Source organism: Quercus suber, unplaced genomic scaffold (genome assembly GCF_002906115.3).
Source record: "Quercus suber isolate HL8 unplaced genomic scaffold, Cork oak 2.0 scaffold_7, whole genome shotgun sequence".
In the NCBI taxonomy this organism is placed as follows: domain Eukaryota; kingdom Viridiplantae; phylum Streptophyta; class Magnoliopsida; order Fagales; family Fagaceae; genus Quercus; species Quercus suber.
Genome location: NW_027069473.1, coordinates 2,089,372 through 2,106,161, shown reverse-complemented (window position 1 = coordinate 2,106,161; position 16,790 = coordinate 2,089,372). Strand labels below are relative to the sequence as shown.

The 16,790-nt window shown below is 34.4% G+C and overlaps 2 protein-coding genes across 2 annotated transcripts; one reads left to right on the top strand and one right to left on the bottom strand.

Moving 5' to 3' along the window:
- Nucleotides 1-434: 434 nt before the first annotated feature.
- Nucleotides 435-7,735, top strand: LOC112008629 (uncharacterized). The gene is given in 10 exon segments (XM_065775015.1): nucleotides 435-781; nucleotides 1,000-1,067; nucleotides 1,481-1,542; nucleotides 1,642-1,791; nucleotides 2,243-2,422; nucleotides 3,864-5,210; nucleotides 5,213-5,556; nucleotides 6,031-6,096; nucleotides 6,188-6,257; nucleotides 6,753-7,735. Coding segments are annotated over 10 exon segments (3,177 nt in total). The 5' UTR covers nucleotides 435-584; the 3' UTR covers nucleotides 7,446-7,735.
- A 7,823-nt stretch (nucleotides 7,736-15,558) lies between these two features.
- LOC136068192 (receptor-like protein 9DC3) lies at nucleotides 15,559-16,227 on the bottom strand. The gene has a single exon (XM_065775011.1). The coding sequence runs from the start codon at nucleotides 16,225-16,227 to the stop codon at nucleotides 15,559-15,561; it is 669 nt and encodes a 222-aa protein (XP_065631083.1).
- Nucleotides 16,228-16,790: the final 563 nt, after the last annotated feature.

Genomic DNA, 16,790 nt, shown 5'->3' with positions numbered 1-16,790 from the left:
AAAGATAGTTTTTAGTGTTTGGTAGCAAGAAAAAAGATGAGTCAAAGAAAAACTATTTTTTTTTAGCATAAGAAGTATGTCTTATTTTTAGAGACTGTTTTTCATTAAATATTTTTTAGAAAACAACTTTATCTTACAGTAAACTAAATAAGAAAAGTTAGGAGGTGATTATTTTTTAATTCATTCAAAATTGCTATCAAACACTAAAAAGTGAGATAGTTTTATAAAAAACATTTCTTGAAAAATGACTCATTTTCTAAAAAATACCATTGAAACACTATTGATGGGTTTCTTTTGGTCAATGTTGACAAAGATCATGATTTGTCAACGTTGACAATGATCATAATATTTTTATGTCCTAGCAACTAGTGGAGCCAAAAGCCGAAAACCGAGCCCAAGGCCATTAAATTGTAGCTCAATTTAAATATTACACGTGTCCCACCCAAACTCACCCGCCCAAGCTTTTCCCCAAACTCAATACCGGATTTTGGCGCGAAAATTAGAAAACGCATCCCAATTCATTATCTCCAAATTAGGGTTTAATTCGGAGCCACTGCTTCTTCGTCTCACGCTCTTCCTCAACAATGTCCAATTCCTCCGATCAGCTCGAGGGAATCAAAGCCCTAATTTCCTCTGGCTCAAAGTGCCTCGCTTACTCAACCCTCCTACACTTCCAAGAACAGTCCAGCGACGACCCTACTTCAATTCAAGCCCTAGCTGGAATTTCTCAGACTCTTCTATCTTTAATCGTTGCCGATATCTCAGACGACGATGAAGAAATGTAAGTTTCAAATCAAAATGATATGTTTGGATGCTGGGAAATGTGTAGGAAAAGAAAAGGAATGAAATTTTGAATACAATTATGAACTGAAATAGATGATTTAAAAAAAAAAAATTTGTTTTTTTTTTTTTTTTTGGGTTTCCTCTTTCCATCTAAGTAGCTTTTAAATGGAGGGTGATTGAATATATGTATAAATATTGGTTTTGAATTGATGACAGTGCTGCACTGGCTTTGAAGTGTTTGGGTTTCATGATTTATCATCCGTCCCTTGTTGCCGTAATTGCAGGTATGTTGTGCTAGTGGTACACCATTGTTTACTATAATATTTTAGTAATGGGATGTTGGTAAATTATTGCCTTTCAAAATTTAGATATTAAAAAAGGGTGAATTGCAAATTACACCCTTAAAGTTTGGGAGTGTTTGAGGGTGTTTGTATTTTACACCTTGAAGTTTTAAAATTTGGATTTTACTCCGTGAAATTTGGGGTGTTTGAATTTCACATCCTGACATGTTAAAATTTGGATTTTACTTGGGTGTTTGTATTTTGTTTCCTAAAGTTTAGGAGTGTTTGGATATTACATCCTGAAGTTTCAGAATTTGGGGTATAAAATCCATGGTCCTAGTTGACCGGTATTGTTTAGTTGTCTTTTAATTGGAAATGAGTACTTAATCAGCATTTTCTCTATGTTGGTTTTGTAGTGGATGATGCCAATTTGGTTATACAGTCTTTAGTTAGGCTCATTACGACAACAAAAATGAAGGTAAATGTCACATTGTCAAATAATGATAGTTTTCGAGGGTTGCTGTGCTTTATTTATTTATTTATTTGTGGATTTGACTTGTTTGCCTCTTCATTGCAGTCAGTTTGTAACTTAGGAGTGTGGTGCATATCCATCCAACAGTTTAATGCAACATTTCTAGATTCCCACTACAACTCTCTGTTGCAGGCGGTTGTTCATGCACTTGAGAACCCAGTTGGTTCTTTATCAACAACTTTTGAGGCTATTCAGGTATAACTGTATAAGTAATTCTTCCAAGCTTTCTATTTTATGCTCCTCAACCACTTCTAGTGATACTTCTTAAGTGGAAGTCTATGCATATAAACTGACTAAGTCAGTCACTAATAGATTTCAGTATCGTTTTTTTTGTAAAGTGTTTAATGTGCATAACTTGTCCTGGAGAAAGAAAGAGAGAGAATTGGCAGTGAAGTGGTTTTATTTGCTTATTGTGGAATTTTTTTTTTCAAACTTGGACGGAACATGATGTTACACAAGCAAATTGTGTCAAACTTTTGTCCTAAACTAATGATTCCAGTGTTAAATTTTACATTGTTGCGTAATCAAGTTGGTTATTTATATTTTATTTATCACTGCTGAACTTAGCATCTTATGTTAAACAAGAATCAATAAATGAGTATGGTCAACTTGTCTCTCCTGCTAACCCTTCTTGCTATTATAATAGGCCTTGATAAAGTTAGCATCTAATTTAAGCAAGAGAATGAGAGACTCATCACATTTATGGGCTCCTCCAATATATAGAAGACTTCTCAGCTTTGACAAGAAGGAGAGGGATATGTCAGAAAGGTGTCTATCGAAGATTAAGCCTATAATATTACCTCCTCCACTAGTTCTCTCCAAGGTATAAATGTGCTTATGTTCTTTATATTTTTCAAGTGCATCTATCAAGGTGCATTCATAGTTGAGATATACATTTTAAACATGGAAAGCTTAAACATGCTAATATGATATAGCTAGCTAAATCTGTTTCCACCATCTTTTTTTCCGCTAAATTTTTGTTAAAAGGTTTGAGAATTTAGATGGATTTAATGTGTTTGCATCTGAAGTATTTCAAATAAAACATCTTACTAGCTGATGCTAACATTGCAGAATCTGAAAAATCATTACTAATTTTTGCCCATTTTATATCTTATTGGTGCTTGTCAGAATCTGAGGTGTAACTTTTTGTTTTAGGAAAATTTGTGAGCCTAAACAGCTAGCAGTTTCTTTCCTGTGACTGTGAATCTGGTTTCAAAAGTGCAACATCACGGGAAATTTCCTTTTGTTATACAAACTAGAGTGGTGGCTCCATTTACAATGTAAAATAGATGATTTTGATGTTTTAAGAGATGAAGTAGAAGATTTTCATTTTGGCGGGTGAAGCAAAACTGCTGTGCAGGTTTAGCACAAAATGCCAGTAAAATTCAAATTACATCCTTAAAAATAGTTCAAACTTCAAACCAATAGTAAGAGGTTGTGTCACAGACTGTTTGGATCTATTGATTTATTTGACTGTTATCTAAATCAGCTTCAACAGTTAATATGGATAAATATTTATCATAAAATTCCCAATTGTGTGTCCAGAAGCTAAAAATCAAGAGCAGTCAACTCTACCAGTGGTTCATTCAATATCCCTGTAGCTGCCATTTCTTCTTTACCATGACTATGTATCTGGTTTCAAAAGTGAAACATCACAGGAAATTTCCTTTTCAAATACAAACTGTAGTGGTAACATTTACAATGTAGGATATATGATTTTGACATTTTGAGAGATTGAAATAGCACTCTTTTCTTTTCCCTTTGTGTGTGTGTGTGTGGAGGGTGAAGACAAAATATTGCGAAGGTTTAGGCCAAACAAAATTCCATTAATTGTTAAAATAAATCTTAAACAAATATTTAAACTTATCCCCCCCCCCCCAAAAAAAAAAAAAAAAAATTACAAATTTATTATGGGGCATAAAGAATTTGCAGTAATCCAAATCAAGAGACTAAAAGGTCCTTGCTTAAGTCAGAAAATGGTGTCTAGTTGTTGTGGTCCTTGCACGTAAGCTTATGGGACTGGGTCTACCCAAGTTTTTATGGCAATCTATGCAAATAAAAGAAGCTAAATCACTGCCAAGTTAACTGTTCAATTTATCTCCTACAGTAATTTCTGCATTTAAACATACCAGTACTCCATTACAACACTTAGAATCTCATTCTTCCATCAATTATGGTAACCTTCTGGATTAAAATATTTCAGAAGTCCTACGTTATAATGCTTTAAATGTCATTCTTTTGTATGATTTTTTTACCATAATTTGCAGTTTGCTTGGGAAGGTCTCATTGATGCTCTAATTCATCCTCCAATAGTAGCTTGTGAGACAAATACATCCAAGGAGGAGAAGGGTGTACAACATTTGCAAAAATCTAGAGAGACCAGTGATAAAATCCAAGCAAATGGGTTTTTAAAAAGCGTAAGGCTTGTAATGACTCCTCTGACAGGAATCATATCAAGTAAATGTGATATATCCGTCCACTCATCATGCTTGAACACATGGTGTTATCTGCTGCATAAACTTGATACTTCTGTCAATGATCCATCAGTGATAAAGCTAGTGTTGGAGCCTATCTGTGAAGCAATTTTTCGCATTGGTCCTGAAAGTAAAAGTGTGAGCTCATGGAATCTGTGCCTAGATTTGCTTGATGATTTTATTTTAGCAAAATGTAAAGATGTGGAATATGTCACAAGTAACTCTGCAAGCCATCATATATCAGCTACCAAATTCTTATGGAAGCAATACTCTGTTAAATGGTTGCCATGGGATATTTGTCAGTTGGACTTCCATTTGAACATAATTTTTATTCTCGTCAGTCAAGCATCAATTGCAACTGTCAACCATGAATACAAAAGTTTTGTATGTGATGCTGCTTTAAGGTTATTTTTATCTGTTCTGAAAGGAGTTCGATTGGAGTTGGAAAGGACATCAACCAATTATAATGATATTATGTTGTGTTTGGGCACAGTATTAAGGTTCATAAAGAAGATATGTGAAGATGTAAGTTCAGAAGGCAGTGATAGTAGTGATTTGCATCATACTTGTCTCCGGTTTATAGATGCTGTCACTAAGGAGTTACAACCGGCTACATTGGAATCCCCTCTGTACAAGGTTTCATTGGACCTCAAGTACATTGACAAGCTTCAATCAGTTAATAACATTAGACATGCAAAATTTATGGATATTTGCTCTATCGTTCACATGAATATGGTTTCACCAGTGGTTTATTTACTTGTAGCCTACCTCTGTGTGGTCTTTCAGTCAACTATGAAGACATCCAACACAGAGTTAATTTTACAGGGAATCCACAAGTATTTCAAATTTTTATTCTCTTCATACGATCCCCTGGAAACTCTCCTTGCTATGATCAGTTTACTGTATAATTATGTTGGTCTCCACTGCTTAAATATATGGATAGCAATAGCCAAAGGATTGACAGACTGCATAGATGATGTCAAGGAACTTTCATTAGTGAGAATGGAGTCCAACAACACTGGTTTTCTTGCCATATGCTCTCTCTTATTGTATCCATTTTCAGTATGCTCTTGCCCCCAGAAAATTCAGCCTCACTGGTTAGTGAATTCTCACAAAAGCCTCATGTTTCACCACAGAGGAAGCTTGACTTTGAACATGTTTTTGAAGTGTGGAAGACACTTTATAGTTCTCTTAAAACTTCACAGAATGTGTACTGTTCTGCTACAAACAGTTTTCTTGAGGATTTGTATTCAATGTTAAATGGGTGCCTTGATGAACATGCCAGAATGCTTGATGGTGCCAATGATCTTGATTTAAGTTATGAGGATCTGGATCTGGATCTCCTTTCTTTATATGGCAATGTAGTAATATGTCTCTTGGAAGAGAACTGTACTTCAGAAGTAGGTTCAGACAAAAGTAGACACAAACATATTGGTGACTGTAAAATATCCAGTAACATGAATGTTAGCTTGAGATTTGCTTCCAGGTAGGTGCAAACATTGCTTCTTAGGGTTGGGTTAAGGCATGATAGGGTGTTAAGGCATTCTTTCATTGCAGGTTGGCTGGCTGCCAACTCTGGACTTGGGTTCTTACGGGATCCCATCATTTCATATAATCTCATTGTGCTTTGTTTATAGATGGAGTTTTGGACACTCTACAAATGAAATTCAATTCAGTTTTGTAATATTAAGTAAATTATCTAATTTAAAATTGAATCTTCACTATCCAAATAATAGGAATGAATTTTGATTTTTTAAAAGTTGTTTGGATTATTCCTTCAGTTCCATATTATCTCATTATGATTTGTACATATATGGAGTTTTGGAACTTTCTACAAATGAAATTCAATTCAGTTTTATAGTATCATGTAAATGATTTAATCTAAAACAGAACCCTCACTATCCAAGTGTTTTGTCTCTTCCATCTGCCATTGCTCATGTTTCCAAGTGTCTTCATACAGATATTTGAAGGTGTTATGTACAAAGTTAGCAACAGAACCCCTAACTGGTCTTCTTGTGATATCAAGGTAACTTTATAGCTGGCTTCTTGCCCTTTGTACTTGAGTCATTACATATGTGATCTCCTTATGCCTGTATCACTTTGCCATGAAATCCCAGGTTATTTTCTGCATTGGCATGCGTTATCAGTTGTCTTCACATGAAGCAAGATATCCTCTTGTTCATTGAGGTAGTGCACCAGCCAGGTTTTGGCATTGAACTTTATAATTAGATTTTCAGTTAAAACTGAAGCAATTTTATGTACTGTTACTAGAGTGAAACTCATGATCTCTAATAATTCATTGAAGTTACATATGAACAGTGGCTAAAGTAAGCATGTACCATGCTCTTTTATTTATTTTTTCCCTTAAGTTGAACCATATGTTGAGGGTGTATGCTTTTAAAGTCTTACTCCTGCTTTTAACTTCCTCTCTCTCAATTTTTCTTCTCTTTTTTGGGAAGAGAGGGGGGGGGGGTGTCTGTATAGAAAACATGTTTGCATAAAAGAAAGTGAAGTGGACATTTGGAGTCATCTTCCTTGAAAGTTTCGTTAGAATGTTTCCAATGGAGTTGGTGATCAGGATCTTGAAGTTTCCTTCTTTTGTTTCATATTTTCACACAGATTCTATTTCTGGAAAACTGCTATCCTGTTTGACTAGCATTTAATCTTTTCATGTACTTGCAGATAATATCTTGTCCACTGCTCCAATGGGTGTCACATATAGAGATATGGGATGAAAGCACCAAATATCAACTTCAACTCTTGTGGACTGAAATCCTCAATTGTTTGCAAAGTAGTCAGCCACCTATAATCTTTGATTCTGCACTCCTCAAATTGCAGGCTCCCCTTCTTGAAAAAACTCTTGAACACCCAAATCCATCCATTTCAGAGCCTACCATCACCTTCTGGAATTCCACTTATGGTGAGCAAATCAAGTTGGATTACCCTCAAAGCTTGCTTCATGTCTTAGACAAGCTCTTGAGAAATGGAAAAATAAACCTCCGCAAGAGAAGCTTACCATATCTTGAAAGATGTCGCTCTAGACTAGGAGTCAACACTGCTTTACAGAGATACAGGGTGACTGGAACCCATAACTTGAGCTCCAAAAGAGTACAGTTTGTGGAGGATACAGTGAATCAACTTCAGCACGAGGAGAAGCTGTCTCCAAGGTTAAAAAGAAAAAGTTTGGAACTAACTGAGCATCAAAAGGAAGTAAGACGAGCACAGCAAGGAAGGGAGAGGGATTGTAGTGGACATGGCCCAGGGATTCGGACTTACACTAGTGTTGATTTTTCACAGGGGAATGAGGATTCACAAGAAAGCCAGGAAATCCGGGATCCAGAATCCATTATGCAGATGTTAAAAAGAGCCACTTAATTTTTTTTTTATCTGCGTGCCTTGCTTTGAAACATGGAATTCTGGATGGGGCACCCAACTTAACCAGGCATGCTAGATGGTCCTGGCCACCCAGTTATTTCTTTGGTCTTGTATGTCACCTATTTTATCAGCCTTGTTATTTTGATGATGTTGTGAGTTGTATCAATTATTTTATAAGTCCCCAAATGGATGTATTGTATATAATATTTATATTGATCTTCTGTACAGAATGTACAACAGTATTTCATTAGCATTGTGTCATTGTTTACCGTGTATGCTATTTTGAGTTATGGAGCCTTTTATTCCTAGCTTTGAAACTTACTGTTGTATAAAGGAGCAAAGCAATACGAAACGTTCAAGCTCCCACAAAAGAAGAAAAGAAAAACGTTTAAGCTGCTGGAAATCTATTTGGTTCCCAGAGCTTGCTTTGCAGAAAAATCAATTAATACAGAATGAAGTAATGGGTCACTATGGTTTCTTCTTCTTTTCACACAATATTTTTCTGTTCACAATCCTCACATTGCGACAACACCTTTTTTCTACTCTTCACTTCACAACATGAATTAAAGCCTCACAATTTTTCTTTGATTTGTGTGCCTTACAAAAGCTTTGTAGAGAAAACTCAAGCCTCGTTGTTTCTCTTCTTGGGATACCTCCTAAGTAAAAATCTCATTTTTCTCTGTTGGTTTCATGCCTAATTCTATTATTTTTCTCCTCTTTTCATTGGGGAGGACTACTGGGCCAAAACCATCAAATTCTTTGCAATAGTCTATTTATAAGATTTCAAATCAAATTTCTTGATACACAAGGAATGCATTACTTCTTTGATAAAGAATAGACTCTCCTTAAATTTCAAGGAATAATATTTCCTTTCACACTAAGGAAATTCAAGAAAATAACCAAATTTAATTTTTCCTTCCTCAATAAGAAAATCCAATTAGTTTTCCAAGTCATAATAGGAATTTGGGACAATTTCTCAATAGAGTAGTGTTCCTCCATAAAAGGAGGCATTGCTTATGTCTTGTGTTTAGAGACAACAACACAGCTAACTAATCACCCTAAAAATTGCTTCCTTAAGAGGAAGACCCCAATTTGAACTTGATGAAATCAAGGGTTGCAGTAGCTTTGCATTAATGATAATTGTTCTTTGTTTTTATGGAGGTAAAGATGACATTGGCTGAAACTTTTTATGGAGGTAAAGATGATAATTAGTTTATTTATTTTATATATTTTATATAAAACTTTTTAAAACCTCAAATTTTTTTTTTTAAGTGCAAATATATTTTAGCACACTTTTAACAAAAAAAAATTTCATAAAAAAGCTAAGCTACACCCAAACGCAGACAAATCTTTAACACAATAGATGCATTAGTGCTTTAATGAGTTCTTTTACTTACACATGGCGTCAAACTATAGACACAATGGTCTTACAAGTGCTCCAAGCTCATTTGTCAAATTTTGGGTGGGCCCAAATTGACACGAAACGACCATTTTCCCCTTCAACCCATTGCTCTTCTATTCCCCTTATCTGGCTGCTTCTCTCCTCAGTGATGGAGGGAAATTCTTGTACTTAAGCTTATTTGTTACAGCTGTGGGCTTTCATAGGCTGTTGCTAATCCTGTGGGCTTCAATTGGCTGAGTCCATGGAATGGCTTTAGGACTTTATTGTCCATATGGATGGGCTTTGAAGCTTATGTCATGGGGCTTGTTATGGACTCATCTTGAATAAATTTTGGATGGCTATTTCAAGTGTTTGGGCTATACTTGCGGCCTGTGGGCTTGGATGGCTCGTGAGTTAATAATAATGAGCTTTAGGCTAATTGTATGGGTTTCATCTACTCACAGATTCAAAATCCATAAGTTTCCTTGCCGAAAATTTGGTTCTTTAGAGTCTAGACTCTCATCTCAATTAATTAGAATTTATATGTTACAAAATATTAGTTCATGTCACCATCTAAGGAATAATTTAATTTCAATGCTTAGTTACCTTTAACAGTATAGAAATAAGTTTCATTAGAAAGTAATGATTATCTCTAAAATTACTTGTGACCTTTTTTGTAGACTCACTTATTTGTTGGAAAGTTTTTTACAAGGTTTTGATCTAGATTCAATTTAAGATAGAGAAGATTACATAACTTTATTTTCTAGTTACAATTACAATATAAGTTGGGAAAAGTGAGTTATGCTAGGATAGTTTATTTGAGGATCCCAAATCCAAATTCAATTTGTTGGGAACTATATAATCTGTGGATACTCCAAATTGTATTGGATGGGAATGGTTTTTGAAATGTTCACCTAAATGCCTAAATGTGACTGTGTGTCTTGGAACACAATGTTATCGATCTTCTTTCAACATGACTTTTGGGTTCAAAGCCTTAGTACTTTTGTTGAGATGTTAAGTCAAGGTGTTAGACTGAATTCCATGACCTATGCCACCTAACACAGTACAGTTTCGTGTATATATGATCTTGAATATATGGGGTATTAATTTGCATGATCGGATTGTTCAAATGGAACTACTCTTGATGTTCTAGTTGGTAGTAGTTTTGTTGATAGCTTCACAGAACACAATGCAATTTCATAGACTTATTTAATCAGTGGACTTGCATATTTTGAGTTAAAGGAAGAAGCTTTGGAACAGTTTAATCAAATGACTATTGTCTTGGATGAGATTTCTCTTGCAACAATTCTTTGGCGTTAGTTTAGGTGAGAAGTATGTTTCAATTGGGGAACAGCTACATGCAGGGATGAACCCAAGATTTTAAGTTGGGGGGGAAGGGGGGGGGGGTGTCGGAAGCGAATAAAAAAATTCAAATACGCATCCATATAGTATTAATAAACTATCAACTAAAACAAATACCCAAAAATCATTGTTTCTTAATATATTAAGATACAATCATCTACTAACAAAAACAAAAGACACGAAACACTATTGTTTCTTTATACAATCATCTATGAAAAGGGAACTTGATGCCTTTTCAAATCTTCAAAATAATCTACGATTGTATCCAAACTAAATGTCGAAGCTATATCCTTTTCAATGTATAACATCAAAGAGTCCATCAAAAAATCATTTTCTGTTTTGTTTCAAAGGTTAGTTTTGACAACATTCATAGCTGAAAATGCTCGCTTTGTAGTAGCAGTAGAAACTAGAAGAGTAAGTACAAGTCTCACCATTCTATAAGCAAGTTTGTAGTGTTCTAAATTTCCAGTTCTCACTAACCATTGAGACAACTCAGATAAACTTTTCAATTTTTTGAACTCTAGATCCTGGACTACATTATGCTCAAAATGATAAAGCTTATTCTCCAACACTTGTTTGTCATAATCTGTGAAATCTTGTAGATAGAAATTCTTTACCAACAAACAAAGATCACTACTTTTGAAAGATTTTAATGCTTCTCTAGGTTCTAAAGCTGAGCTAAGCCTAAGTAACTCCATTGCATCTTCATTAAACCGATAATTTAGTTCCTGTAGTTGAGAATATATTGTAGCATAAAAAATATTTACTCGATAATGATGCTTATTTGTAACGTTATCTTGTTGATTATGAGCTCGACCTCACCTCACAACATAATGAGCATTCATATCTAGGACATCAATGCAATGCTTTTCATAAAATGATATTACAGTAGTGAGTAAGCCATCCCATCCATCATCTCTAAATTTTTGGATAAGTGCTTTAGTAGATGAAACTAAATGCATGACATTTAAAATGTCTTGAGATTAGCTTTGCAAAGCTTGACAAAGTTTATCAGTAATCTCCATAGTTTCCTTCTCAAGATGCAAGATGAAGACAAATTCAAATGAAGTTAAATCATCATAAGCTAACTCTGCTTCTGCCCGATGTTTTCCATCAATTGCATCATCAATTATATTTTGCAAAACTTCAACAGTTGAAGTAAACATCCTTAATAAGCTAGAAACTGATCTAAAATGTGAACTCCAACCTGTTTCTACAGGTTGTTGTAAAGTGCCAATTTGATTAAGTCCACTTCTAGTCTCAAGCTCTTCAAGATCAATCAAATGTGCTATTTCATTATCATTAACAACTTTCAATTGCTCATTGCACTTGCATGAAACATTAATAATTTTGATCAGAAAAAGCAATGTAAGAAAAAAAATGACTAATGGGAACAACTTGTTTTGATGCTTTTACTAATGTCAATTGTAAGCAATGTGCAAAACAATGGATGTAGTAAGCATATGGGCAATCATTCAAAATCAAAGCTTGTAATCCATTCCACATACCTTGCATGTTGCTTGTTCCATCGTATCCTTGCCCTCGAATATTTTGTATATCTAAGCAATGTTGAGATAACAAAGAATATATCCCCTTCTTTAGAGCCAAAGCCGCAGTGTCAACAACATGAATAAGCCTAAAAAAACGTTCTTTCACAAACCTTCTACATCAACAAATCTAAAAACCACATCCATTTACTCTTTCATGGAGTCATCACGAGCTTCATCAACCATTATGCAAAACTTTGCATTACAAATTTCTTCCCGAATGACCTTCTTCACTTTGGCTAAGAAAACATATAGAATTTCTTTTTGAATCTTAGGTGATGTGTAGGTTGCATTTTTGGGAGCTTTTTCTATTATTTCAGCAACCTTCTCATTCCAAAAAGTCACAATACCCAATGATTCAAAAAAGTTCTCACGATTTAATGAACTAAAACTTTCATCACTACCTCTAAAAGCTATAGCTTGAAAGGCAAGATATCGGACAATAAAAATTGTGGCCTTCAATTGCAACCGATTATTTGCAATTTATTCAGTAGTGAAATGATCAACTACCCTTTGTAAATGCTGCCATTGGTTCATCAAATCCTTACACATTTGCTCGACAACTCTATGAGCTGAGTTAGGATCTTTTCCTATATGATCTTGAAAATAACAATCTTTGCCCCCAACCTTTCTCCAATTTCTAAATCCACCAATAATGAATTTATTTTGTCCCACAACCCTATTTGAATTATGAAAGACAAAGCAGGGTAGACAATAAGCTGCATCTGTCGTAGGAGAATACTCAAGCCATGTTGAATTAATTTTAAACCAAGAAACTTGAAAGCTATGATTGTGCTTTCCACTTTTTTTGAATATCTTTAGAGGAGGTTGGTGTAGACCTTTTATAATGTAAACCCGTCGAATTTCATCACGTTAATTAACATGATATTCCAATATTTGTTTGCGTGATGAAATTGTGTTTGAGAGATTGGAACATCGACATTTGGAATTGGGAAATTCATATTTTCTAGAATTGGAACATCCACATTTTCTAGAATTGGAATAACAACATTAGTTGTTGGCAATTCCATGTTGACTTCGGAAGAATTTGAAGTTGAACTTTTTCTTTTGAAAAAATCAAGCATTGTAGTTGATTTTTTTCATGATCTACAAATAAAATAAGAATCATATAAGAATCACCATTATTTTCTTAAATTTGTGTGACAATTTTCTATATTATATGATTTGTTTTTTTCTTTTTGTCTTTGGTCTGCCTTTATTTATTTCTTTGTGTTTGGTTTGCCTTCATTTATGTCTTTGTATCGTCTCCATCTTTCTAACACTAACCCATTAACCCAATGAATCTCACTGGCCACTACCGACACTAATTGACTTTACAGGAAAAAAAAGAAAAGAAGAAAAAATGGAAAGTTAAAGACTTTAACTTTACCTTTTGTCCGTTGCCCAACTCCACTTGTCCTAATTATGCCCAACTACCAGTCAACAAAGAAAAAACTAATCTCTACAACTACAAATTCTACTCTCTCTCTCTCTCTCTAGAGAGTCACAAACACAGAGTGACAGTCACAAAGACAAAAAACCAAAAATCCAAAAAAAAAAAAAAAAAACACCATCAGTCAATCACTAACATCAGTTTAGTTCATCACTCATCAGGATTTAGTAAAAACACAAACATGAAGCACCACAAGTCCACGATGCACAAGCATAGTTTCTGAGAATCTTAGATTCTCAGATCAAATCACAAACATTTTATATTTATTGGGTTTTGAAGGAAAAGATAAGAGCAAATACCTGTGAGCGACGACGGCAAGTGGGTCTCCCTGGCATTGGTACTGGGTACTGGTAGCAAAATCAAGTCTTCAAAATGTGCTGGGTCTCTTATGGGTGGTCTTGCCGGTGGCAAGTGAGTGCTGAGTGGGTACTACTCTCTGTCTCGCTCGCCTTTCTATCTCTTTGTCTTGGTCTCTCTATCTCTCTATCTCACTCACCTCTCAAGTCTCACTTTCCTTTCTATTTTTTTTTCCTTTGTTTTTTGCTCTCTCTGTTTGGTTTTGGATTTACATGGGTCATGGACTCATGGGCTCCTGGGCTAGCTGGATGATGGGCTAGGGCCTAGGGGTTCATATTTTTGGGAGGGGGGCCCGAGCTATAATCTAAGGGGGGCCCAAGCCCTTTTCTTTTTCTTTTCTTTTTTTTTTTTTTTTAAATTTAGCTGCTAATTTTTTTTTTTTGGGCCCGGGGGGGCCTGGGCCCCCTTTTTTGGCCTCGACCTGGGTCCGTCCCTGGCTACATGGATGTACAATCAAGATTGGAATGGGTTCCTTTGTTGCGGTTAGAAATTTGTCGCTAATATGCACTATGTAGAGGAAAGTCTTAAATAAATAAATAAATATATATATATATATATAATTTCTATTGTACCAAAATGAAAGTAGTAGAATTTTTCTCAAAAATTCAATAGGTAATTTTGTGAAAATATTCATTTTTTTAATAAAAATTATTAAAGGCAAATTACAACTTACTTATATGTGGTTTGATTGAAATTTAAATTGTCTACTTATGATTTAAAATTTGACACTGTACCCATTTGAGATTAACTTAGTTAGATTTCTGTAATCCATCTTTCTTAAATATATAATTTTGCTCAACTTTTATATCTCTTTCCTTTAAAACATAAAAATACAAGATCGAATAAGATAAAAATACAATCCAGCGAAACACTTGCATCATGGGATTTCAAACAACAAGTAGGTAACTTAAATTTTGGTCAAACCTCAGGTGGGTAAAGTTGTAATTTGTCCAATTATTTATAACAATTTGTATACCATTAAAAGGTATATAGAATATGAAAATAATTCTTTAAGTTTTAAACAAATTTTCTCAAACTCAATTTTTTTCACCCTACGATAAAAAACATCAAAAAAGTATCCTAAAAATTAATAAAACTCAACAAAATTACAATTCAAAAAAAAAAAAAAAAAAAAAATCAAACTCGCATTAAAATCAAACTCCAACTTCCAAATAGGTAAAATATGTGATGTGATGAAGCTAAATATCCAATGCATAATCAAATTCATGATTTTTAACAAGGCTTTGAAGACACACAATTGAAAGAGGTGGTTGATCTAAAGTAAAAGTTTTGGTTATAGCCAAGGCATCCCCTCTCCCCCTCAAAGCAAAAATTCTGGTTCTGCCATTGGTAGGGTCAATACCTTGATTTTATTAACATAGCACACAATCCACCCAATTTACTTAGTGTCGTTTGGGACAAGCTGAAAATTTTAGCTTATTTGCAATTTTAATTTATTTTTGCTATTATTCATGAGTCCCACAACACTTTTTGGTACTATTCATGGATTCAACTGTACTATTCAGCTAACTTTTACTTTTTTATGTACAATACTTTCAACAAAAGGTTTTTAGTTTCATCTAAATAAGCTGTTCCCAAACAGACACTTAAATTGGAATTAATAAGCTTAGTTCATCATCAACAAGCCTAAAACCGTTATACATGAAACTTATATATATATATATATATTTAAAGATTTAGAAAGACTATATATTTTTCCTCAAGTTTTTAAATTTAAAATACACTATACAACACCATTTTATCATTTATGACAAAACCAAGATCACCAAAAGGAAAAGGTACAGTAAGAAAAGCACCACAAAAACGTATTACATTGAGTAGACAATATATAAACAACTTCTCCAAAAAAAAAAAAAAGAAAAGACAATAAATTATTTCCCTTGTGGTATTTGACAATAAATTATCACATACCCCTCCCAAACTCCTGAAATAAAATGGGAACACTTGTAATAGAAGCAACATATGCATGAGTTTATTTATAAGGGAAAATTCTTATCCAACTAAATTTATTTTTAACGTCTCCTGCACTTCACCCTTCTTCCTGTTGGATGGCCAATTGCAAAAGACTTTATAAACCAACCACTCTTCCTTTTGATTATAATTTGTCCAACAAAAACTCCATATAAATCCACATCCATATCCCATTGCAAATACCTTCCAGCTAAACTCAAATGAAAACTCTGAGCCTTGGTTTGCTTCAAAATTTGAAGGTGGTGTTGGTGGGTCCTCTGAATTGGCACATCTTTTGGACAATGGGCTTCCACACAATTCTACATTTCCATCAAATGAACCGTTTTGAAATGTGAGAAATTGTTTCCCTTGTGGTATAGGTCCTGTAAGATTATCATGAGACACATTCAAGAAAGCAAGGAAGGTGAGCTCCTCTAGTTGTGGAGAAATCTCTCCAACTAGCATATTTTGAGAAAGATCCAGTGATTCTAGGTTTGTTAAGGTTGCCAAAGATGACGGGATAAAACCAATAAGAATATTGTTGGAAAGGTTAAGCATGTGAAGGGTTTTTAGATTCCCCAAAATTTTTGGAATTTCTCCTTCAAACTTGTTGCGTGATAGATTAATGGCCACAAAGAAATCTTGGATTTCTGAATATTCTGCTTTCATGCCTTTGTTTGTCAATGTCATTGAGTAGGCATATGAGTCCATTAACTAGCCAAAACTTTGTGTGTCTAGAATCGGACCATTTGCTTGCATATGCATTAATTGACTTGCATCAAAGCTTTGCATGGCTTTCCAAATTTGGAAATATTCAGATGGCAACTTACCACTAATATTATTGTTTGAGATATCAATTACTTGTAATTTTGGGAATCTTTGAATTGTATCAGGTTTTACAATAAAACCATGGATTCCATTTGATTGCATAATGAGAACCCTTAGCTCTGGAAGAATGCCCAACCAAGAGGGGAAAGTATCATTATGTGATTGTTTCCAATATCAAGAACTTCCAGCATTGTACAATTAGCCAATGCCCTTGGTAAAGGCCCCTCAAAATGATTTTGGCTCAATTTGATCATCCCCAATTTGCATCCTTCCATGAATATTTAAGGAATGCTGCAATGAAAGTTGTTGTATTGGAGATTAAGAATGGAAAGGTTTCTCAAGTCTCCTAAACAATGGGGAAGGAAGCCACTCAAGTTGTTGTATGAAACATCAAGATAAGAAAGAGAACTTAATTCACAAATTATTTGAGAGATGTCTCCAGTCAA